This window comes from Hordeum vulgare, chromosome 6H, assembly GCF_904849725.1.
Source record: "Hordeum vulgare subsp. vulgare chromosome 6H, MorexV3_pseudomolecules_assembly, whole genome shotgun sequence".
Classification (NCBI taxonomy): domain Eukaryota; kingdom Viridiplantae; phylum Streptophyta; class Magnoliopsida; order Poales; family Poaceae; genus Hordeum; species Hordeum vulgare.
Genome location: NC_058523.1, coordinates 80,236,823 through 80,246,129, shown reverse-complemented (window position 1 = coordinate 80,246,129; position 9,307 = coordinate 80,236,823). Strand labels below are relative to the sequence as shown.

The window sequence follows — 9,307 nt, the reverse complement described above, 5'->3', positions numbered from 1 at the left end:
ATATACATTCGTATGTAGTTCTCTAGTGGAATCTCTAAAAAGACTTATATTATGGAACGGAGGGAGTACATGAAATAATAATGACACGGTCTACACAAAAATAAATGTGATTCTTAACACTAATTATTCAACAAAACAAAGTATTAAAAACTACTCGTGTAACTAATGCATGGTTCGGCTCCAAATGACCATGTCCACACACAGCACAAGCGTTCCCACAGTCACAAGCTGACAAGCATCAGAGACAAGCGATCAACCAGCTGCCAGAGCTCACACGCTACCCAGCTTACCTTGAACCGCTTCCGAATTAAGACGACAACCAGCAAACGTAAACATCAGACAAAGCTCGCGTGACAAGGGCAAGTAAATCAAGAGGATGGAAGAGAGAAGAGATGATCACCCAGCAGGTCAACCATCCACCCCGTCCATTAAGGAACAAAAATGCACTTCTTCTTGTCCTCCACTTGGTCTTGTCCACACCCTGATTGAGACGCCGATGATTGCTCCCGATCGCAAGCGGTTTCGGGAAATGATCGCCGCCATTGTACCATCTCGCCGGCTGAATATTCTGCAAATCTTCACCAACTGTTTCTTTTTCAAAAGATGCCTTTTCCTGTTCACACAAAATCTAAAGGATGTCAGGGCAAGTAAAAGTAAGTTAAGTGCTAGTGGCTAGAGGTTAGATTTGTTTAGTGAAGCCGGTAAGATAAGTGATGTCGGGGCAAGTAAAGTAAGAAGCGCTGTAAGAATTCATTGAGGAGTCAAGGATGAGCACGAAATTACAGTTGAGTTTTCTTTTGTACGGAAGGTGTTGGGGGAAGATCGGGCAATTGACTTGTCAGTTGATTATAGCAGGAAGCCAATAGTGGAACACTGAAACGTCAGTGTGAAGTGTGAACTGGGAAGCAGCTGGTGGGCTCGTGATGAGCACAAGGGACAGAACAAATGGGCTAAGGAAGATGCTTTATCCAGCCAGTGCACAACTCAAGCTCTGGTTCCCATGCTAGTTTCACCACAAAGCCATAGCCATGCGGACACTCCATTTTTCCGACAAGACACACAGCAAGATATACCACATACCTTCCCTTGGCCTCGCACTTGTGCTGCTCATCTGCCTGGCCTCTCCTAGCAGTTCATGCACGGAGCAGGAGAAGGGCTCCCTTCTACAGTTCCTCGCCGGTCTCTCACAAGACGGTGGCCTCTCTGCTACATGGCGGAATGGCACGGATTGCTGCAAGTGGGAAGGGATCACCTGCTGGCAACATGGGACGGTCACCGCTGTCTTGCTGCCTTCGAAGGGCCTCCAGGGGCACATCTCACGGTCCCTTGGGCTCCTCACCGGACTGCAGTACGTTGATCTCTCCCACAACTCGCTGTCCGGTGGACTGCCACCGGAATTGATGTCGTCCAGGAGCATTACTGTCCTTGATGTCAGCTTTAACCAGCTCAATGGAACGCTCCAGGAACTGCCATCTCCAACCCCTGCCCGGCCTCTACAGGTACTAAACATCTCCAGCAACTCATTTACAGGACAGTTTCCATCCACCACATGGAAAGCAATGGTGAATTTGATGGCACTCAATGCCAGTAACAACAGCTTTACTGGGCAGATGCCAACTCAACTCTGTAGTACCTCACCATCCCTCACTGTGCTTCAACTGTGTTTCAACGAATTCAGTGGCAGAATCCCCCCAAGTCTTGGTAATTGCTCCAGGCTGAGAGAGCTCGGGGCTGGATACAACAAACTCAGTGGAGCAATCCCAGATGAACTCTTCAATGCAACCTCGTTGGAATACCTGTCTCTTGGATGCAACAACTTCACTGGCAAGATTCCAGTTTCTATAGGAAAGCTCAAGAAATTGGAGAAGCTCCATTTGGCCAATAACAACATGTCAGGGGAGCTGCCATCTGCTCTGAGCAACTGCACAAATCTCTTAATAATTGACCTCAAGAGCAATCACTTCAGTGGAGAACTTACCAAGGTCAATTTCTCCAACCTGCGCAATCTAAAAACTTTAGATCTTTGGTCCAATAACTTCAACAGTACAGTTCCAGAAAGCATATACTCATGCAGTAATCTGATAGCGCTGCGGCTATCTAAGAACCATCTACATGGGCAGCTCTCATCGAGAATAGCAAATCTGAAGCACCTCTCCTTCCTGTCACTTGGTAAAAACAATTTCACAAACATTACAAATGCACTTCAGATCCTTAAGAGCAGCAAAAACCTGACAACACTGCTTATTGGGCACAACTTTAGGGGAGAGATCCTCTCACAGGATGAAACAATTGATGGTTTTGGCAATCTTCAGGTTCTCGATATACAAGGTTGCAAATTTTCTGGGAGAATACCTGTGTGGATATCAAGGGCTGCAAACTTGCAGATGCTACTTTTATGTGGCAATCGACTCACTGGGCCAATACCAGGCTGGATCAGCTCTCTAAGTCATCTCTTCTATATGGATGTGTCAAGCAATAGTCTTACAGGAGAAATCCCATTAACCTTAACCGAGATGCCAGTGCTAAAATCAATTGATAACGCAACTCAATTGGATTCAACGGTCTTTGAGCTGCCTGTTTATAATGGTCCAGCACTTCAATACCGTGTGGTTACATCTTTCCCAGCAGTGTTGAATCTAAGCAATAACAATTTGACAGGCGTGATTCCCGCACAGATTGGTCAGCTGAAAGTGCTTGCTGTACTTGACTTCAGCTTCAACAAGTTATCTGGACAGATCCCACAATCAGTCTGCAACCTCATAAACTTGCAGGTACTAGACTTGTCCAGCAACAATCTCACAGGTGCTATCCCAGCTTCGCTCAACAGACTGAACTACCTTTCGGCATTCAATATTTCAAACAATGACCTAGAAGGACCTATTCCATCTGGAGGCCAGTTTAATACATTTCAGAATTCTAGTTTCAGTGGGAATCCAAAGCTGTGTGTCTCTGTGCTAACTCACAAATGTGATTCAGCTTTGATACCTCCATCATCCATAAAAGAGACCACAAAACCACGAGATAAGATGGCTGTTTTTGTGATTGCATTTGGTGTGTTCTTTGGAGGCATCGCCCTTCTTTTGTTGCTGGGGCGGCTCATTGTATTTATCAGGATAAATGGCGTTAGAATAAGAAATAGAAGGGAGAATAATGGAGATGTTGAAGAAACTTCGTTCTACTCCAGTTCAGAGCAAACATTAGTGGTGATGCGGATGCCACAAGGGAAGACAGAAGGAACCAAGCTCAAATTCGCTGACATTTTGGAAGCCACAAATAACTTTGACAAGGAGAATATCATTGGATGCGGAGGTTATGGATTAGTCTACAAGGCAGAGCTACCTGATGGCTCCAAGCTGGCAATAAAAAAGCTCAACGGTGAAATGTGTCTGATGAAAAGGGAGTTCAGTGCCGAGGTTGATGCACTCTCCATGGCACAACATGAAAATCTTGTACCACTGTGGGGTTACTGCGTCCAGGGAAACTCGAGGTTCCTTGTATATTCCTATATGGAGAATGGTAGCCTGGACGATTGGCTGCATAACAGGTATGATGATGCTATCTCATTTCTTGACTGGCCGACGCGGCTCAAGATAGCACAAGGAGCAAGCATGGGCCTTTCTTATATCCATGATATCTGCAAGCCTCAGATTGTCCACCGTGACATCAAATCCAGTAATATCCTGCTGGACAAAGAATTTAAAGCTTATGTTGCAGATTTTGGGCTAGCCAGATTGATCCTTCCCGACAAAACTCATGTTACAACTGAGTTGGTCGGCACTATGGGTTATATCCCTCCCGAGTATGGGCAAGCATGGGTTGCTACATTGAGAGGTGATATGTACAGTTTTGGAGTAGTCTTGCTTGAGCTGCTCACCGGAAGGAGGCCTGTTACAGTCCTGTCTACATCAAAAGAACTTGTCCCATGGGTACTAGAGATGAGGTCTGAGGGTAAGCAGACTGAAGTCTTGGATCCAACACTTGGAGGAAGAGGATATGAAGAGCAAATGCTGGAAGTGCTTGAAACCGCTTGCAAGTGTGTTGATAACAATCAATTCAGAAGGCCAGCTATCACAGAAGTAGTCTCCTCCCTGGCCAGTATAGAAGCTGGCCCATAGATGCAAAGATCAGCCAAGATTAAATGAACAACATATGTAGATATATAGACTTGTATTTTCGTGCATGATGTGCATGTAACATTCGAAGTTTCACTAGAACTGGTACTTGTGATAAACCTAGAGTTTTTTTTGTACTTTGGACAGAGGCTGACAGGTTGCCATTTCGGTACTTTGGACAGAGGCTAACAGGTTGCCATTTTGAGCTGTAGGCACTTGTTTAAGATTTTTTTTTATTTACAAAATTCATCTACTCCGTAGGATCGAAATTAAATGACGCAGAGCTTCAGTTAGTACAAAGCTGTACTAAAGCTGCGTCATTTAATTTGGATGGGGGGAGTAATTTTCCTGTGTTTCTTAAACTAGTATACATATAGATAGAGATATACTTAAGTTTCACAGGCATGGGGCGTTAGATATGCCAGGGAAATATTAAAAATGGTTACAGATACCATATGCTGTGAGCATTGAAAATGGTTCCCATTGAAGTGCAGATGTTGTGTGATGTGAGCATAAAAATGCATGGCTTATTTATTTTTCTATGGTCTAATTCAAAAATTTGTCCTAACTCGCATATTTTTTTACAGTTTATTCTCTTTTTATGGTAGCACCTTTGGTAAGAAAATTCAGCATAGGTTGGAGGCGAATTTATACATATAAGTGAGCACGCGCAAGAGAATAAAGTCAGTAGTAGAATAAGTAGAAGAGTAGTGTACGTACCATGTGGAAGGATTCACGTGGGCACGTGGCCAAGAAACCACGGCCTTGCAATCGCATAGGAGCTCGCCCCTCCTCCTCCGGCGTATACGCATACGCATCAGAATGCTTCTGAAGCCTCTTCTAAGAGCCGAGGCGGCTTCTCGACGGCAACCATCGCCGTCCAAGAAAAGAAAAGACACCCGGGCCTGGGCGCGCTGCTGCCCGAGCACAAAAGGACGGCATTGCGTGGCGTCGGCCGTCGGGGAAATAGATGTCAGCGTGCGCGTGGAATAGAGCGAGGAGGAGGCGCTTCCGTCTTCCGGTGAGAATGGTGGAGTTGCGAGCGAGAAGCACGGCTGTGCCTCGCGTAAATAGAAAAAAACGTATTTCTTTGGTCAGAGACACGGATTTTCTTCCGCGAGGGGCACAGGCGTGCCTCTTGGAAAAAGGAAAAAATTGTGCTTCCGATTTGGTTTTCTGTCTGTTTTTTCATGAAAAAAGGTCATCAAAATCTATTAACATGGGATCTATTTATTAAAATCTCGGCACAAGGAATCCAACGGTGAAAACGGTTCGAGATTTGGACACACAATTTGAAAGATAAAATATTTTGAATAACCCGGTATCAAAAAAGGAAAATTCTCACGTTGCTATAAGTGGTGCGCATGCGATATGACACTTGGCACAACCTAGGATGGCGAAATGACCTTTTATAAAAAAAATGCCTCTTAATTAGTGATTTCGAATTTTGAATGGAAAAATGCAAGTTGATATGTGGATGGTGAACCGTATGACATATGCCGAGGACTCCTACCCGCACATGGATGGTTCCACATATTTTGAATCATAAATGTGAGTCTTAATACTATTCAGGTTGGCTAATTCATCATTACACAATACAATTGTCAAGAATATCATGAAACTAAGATTAAGAGCCTTTTGCTAGCTCTCACAAAAGGCCGGCATTGCGTCAGAGGAATAGATGCCAGCGTGCGCATGGAATGGAGCAAGAACGGCAGCGTGCGAGGAGGAGGTGGAGGCGCTTCTGTCATTCGGTGAGAATGGTGCAGGTGCGACACGCCGAGAGCGAGGAGCGATGGCGATGCAATTCTGTTTCATACAGCGAAAGGGAGCTCCGCACGTCCGTGTGGGGTGGCCCGGCCATTCACGCACAACTAGGTCAGACTGCTAGCTTCTCTAGGTTGTGTACAGTATATTTTTTTTGGAAAAATCTAATTAACAGCGCTTCATCTCGGCATCACCGTGCTGCGGCTACGGAAGCATGCATTGTGTTCTTTTCCCATGCATGCATGCAATGATTCATCTCTAAATGATTGAAATTCAAAAAACTTTTATCTCTTAAACCATTAATTCGATCGATGATCTGTTTTCGTCGTTGACTTTGTTTTGACGAAATCTTCAAAACTAGATCCCATGTCGACATGTTTTGACAACTTTTTTTTACTCGTACTTACCACATTTGTTGCACCTACTTGTCATATTAGTAAGTACTTACTTGTGTGATAAAAAATAATTTAATCGTCCTATTTTTTGGAAATTGCATATAAATATGACATCTCGACATAATCAAACTAGCAAACACAAACAACTTTTTATAGGCGACTACGTGCGAAAATATGACAATTCAACATATTTAAAACTGATGACCACACGAATTTTTTTGGTCATCGTTTGTAAATATGATAACTCGGCGTAGTGAACACTAACAAGCACATAAAATAGTTTTCTGATAAAGTTGTATGTAAATACGACAAGTTAGCATATTTAAATTGGCAAACACAACCTATTACATGCTTTTTTATATCATGCATTATAGAAACTGCTATAAAGCTTTATACGAAACAACATTAAAAAAATGGCAATCAAGTTATTTTTCCCAGACAAGTAAGTGGTTAATAATATGGTAAGTGGGGTCAAAAATGTGGCAAGTATGAACCGAAAAAAATAATTGTCAGAACATGTCGACATGGGATCTAGTTTCGAAGAACTCCTCGCGAGAAAGTCAATGGTGAAAACGGATCATCGATTGAATTAACGGTTTTGTAGATATAACTTTTCGAATTTTAAACATCAAAGAGAATCGGCCCAGCCGATTGTTTAAGGAGCCGCCGCATGGGAGAGCCCTTATGCGGCGCAGCTCGCTAGTCAAACCTTTTTTGTTTTGCCTTTCTGTTCCATTTATTTATTGTGTTTTTAATTACTTTTATCTAATTTTTTTTATCAAAAGACTTTATTCATCAAATAATGGAGAGATCGCTTAGAAGCATTGATGAAATAAAGTGAGGGGTGGAATCCCAAACACAAGAGGAACTAGAATTAAAGGAAAATTTTGCTAAAGTATGTGCGACCTCGTTGGCTTCTCCCAAACAATGTTGAAAGATAACATCGAAAACAAAAATTTATCTAAAACCACACAACAAACTGCACAAGGGATAAGCATGCCATGGCCAAGCTCTGGCGGCGCTAGGGTCTCCATAGTACGGCCGCCGCGGTCCTCATACCCCTTACCACGTCTCTCCGTGCAGTGCCCAGCGCCGCCACCCGCGCATCTCGCTGCCGCCTCCTCCAGGCCGCGCTTGGGCCACCCCATCGGTCCGTCTTCGTCGCTGGTGGCCTGATTCTGGCCACCGTCGTCCGCTCCTCCCGGTGCGCAGCGCCACCACCAGCTGCATCTGCTCCGCTCTACCACTACTCCACAGAGCAAGGGGGATCAAGATGGCAGGATTTTGAAATTTGAACGGCGTCTGCGCCGTCGGGTGACTGGCCCGCGCGTTGCGTCCTCGCTTGCCGGAGCGGGGTGCGGGGCTGGCCGCCGGCGCGTCTCCGACCATGGCCGCAGCTGGGCGCGGCGGTCCCACGCTATGTTTCTCGCGGTCGTCGTCCTCGTGGGCTGACTGGGCGGAGGAGGAAGAGGACGAGGGGGGGATCCGGTGGAACTTCCGGTCTCGCGGGCGCCGCCGCTGCTGGAGGAGTTCTGGGCGGCGGCCCGACCTGCCCTTCGGTGGGGGAAGACGCCGACGGCGCACCGGCATGCCCCATCTGCCCGGCGGGCTCCTCCCTCGCGGGCCTGCGTGCAGTTAATTCCGTTGAGTCAATGCTAGAGACATGAGGAAAAAGAGCCATGATGCAGCCTCGATAAAGTTACCATTTTCATCTCGAGCGACTGCACTCATACCTGGCCAAACGGCCCGGCCCGGCCCGACCCGTTGTAATGGTGTCAGGCACGATACGACACGTGGCCTAATCGGGTCGGCCCGCGGCACGCTATGGCACGGCGGCCCGCGATGGGTTTGCTGTTTTTTTCCTCTAACCCTCTCCCGCACAGATCCCGTCAGCTGGCCGCGTTTCCCGCCCCTTCCCGTTTCCCGATTCCCGCCCGCAGCGGCGCATCCCCCGCTCCCGCCCTTTTCACGTTTCCCAAATCGAAATTCCCGCCCCGCAGGCCGCAACCCCGAGCCCCCGCTCCCAGCCTCCCAAGTCCCACCCACGTGGCCACGTGCCTGCCCTGCCGACGCCCTTTCGGCCTTTCCGGCCCGACGCCCCGCTCCCCCCGCTCCTTCGCTGCCTAATCGTGTCGTGTCGGGCTGGCACGCGGGCTGGGGGTGGCAGTCCAGGCACGGCCCATGGCGTGCTCGTGCCTGGTCCGGGAACGATTAGGCCGTGCCGGGCCCGGCCCATGTCGTGCCTGGCCTATTGTGAAAATGCACGTAAATTTAACTATGCCTTCTAAACCGTGACGAAGGTAGTACATTTTGACTACGTGTGGACGTATTGATGTGAAAATTTGTTCAAACCGAATAGTAAGATTCTTATGTTCTTCAGTCCGCACTATATAGTACCTAACAAATAACATGCACAAATCCACTGATCTACATGTTCTAAAAAACAAAAACAAAATCCACTGATACATGCTATTTCTTCCCTAAACGAATATAAAGAGCATTTAGAACACTATTTTAGTAACCTAAACACTTTTATATTAGTTTACAGAGGGAGTACTAAATAGTGTTAGGAAAACAACTTGTATTCCCATGAAGCCATAGGCCAGTATATATACATGTACAGGTGGTGGACTATATGCAGGAAACCCCTTATATATTGGGATAAATACAAAATGGTACATGACTTATATTATAACTCTAACACCCCCTCAAACTCATGGTGGATGAACAACACTGAGTTTGGAGAGATAAAAGCCATGTTGTGCTCTAGTTTGGGCCTTCGTCAGGAAATCCGCCAACTGTAACTCAGAAGGCACATACTGAAAAGCAATAACCTGATCCTGCACAGCAGCGCGCAAGGCCCAGAAACTCAGAGGCAAACCGAGGCAGAACGCTAGCAGTGAGAACAGCTGCAGCACGAGCATCATCATCAAACCACTGGGTGTAAGCAGACAGAGCACAATGATACGTCTGAAGAGCCTCCTCATAAGTCAAAACCTTCTCATCATAAGCACGGAGAGCGGCCTCATCAGC

General features: G+C 46.3%; 2 protein-coding genes across 2 annotated transcripts; one reads left to right on the top strand and one right to left on the bottom strand.

The window, feature by feature from the left end:
- Window positions 1-955: 955 nt before the first annotated feature.
- On the top strand, window positions 956-4,359 carry LOC123404230 (tyrosine-sulfated glycopeptide receptor 1-like). Its single transcript, XM_045098144.1, has one exon. The coding sequence runs from the start codon at window positions 1,029-1,031 to the stop codon at window positions 4,113-4,115; it is 3,087 nt and encodes a 1,028-aa protein (XP_044954079.1). The 5' UTR covers window positions 956-1,028; the 3' UTR covers window positions 4,116-4,359.
- Window positions 4,360-6,984: 2,625 nt separating this feature from the next.
- On the bottom strand, window positions 6,985-8,131 carry LOC123404231. Its single transcript, XM_045098146.1, has one exon. The coding sequence runs from the start codon at window positions 7,862-7,864 to the stop codon at window positions 7,337-7,339; it is 528 nt and encodes a 175-aa protein (XP_044954081.1). The 5' UTR covers window positions 7,865-8,131; the 3' UTR covers window positions 6,985-7,336.
- Window positions 8,132-9,307: the final 1,176 nt, after the last annotated feature.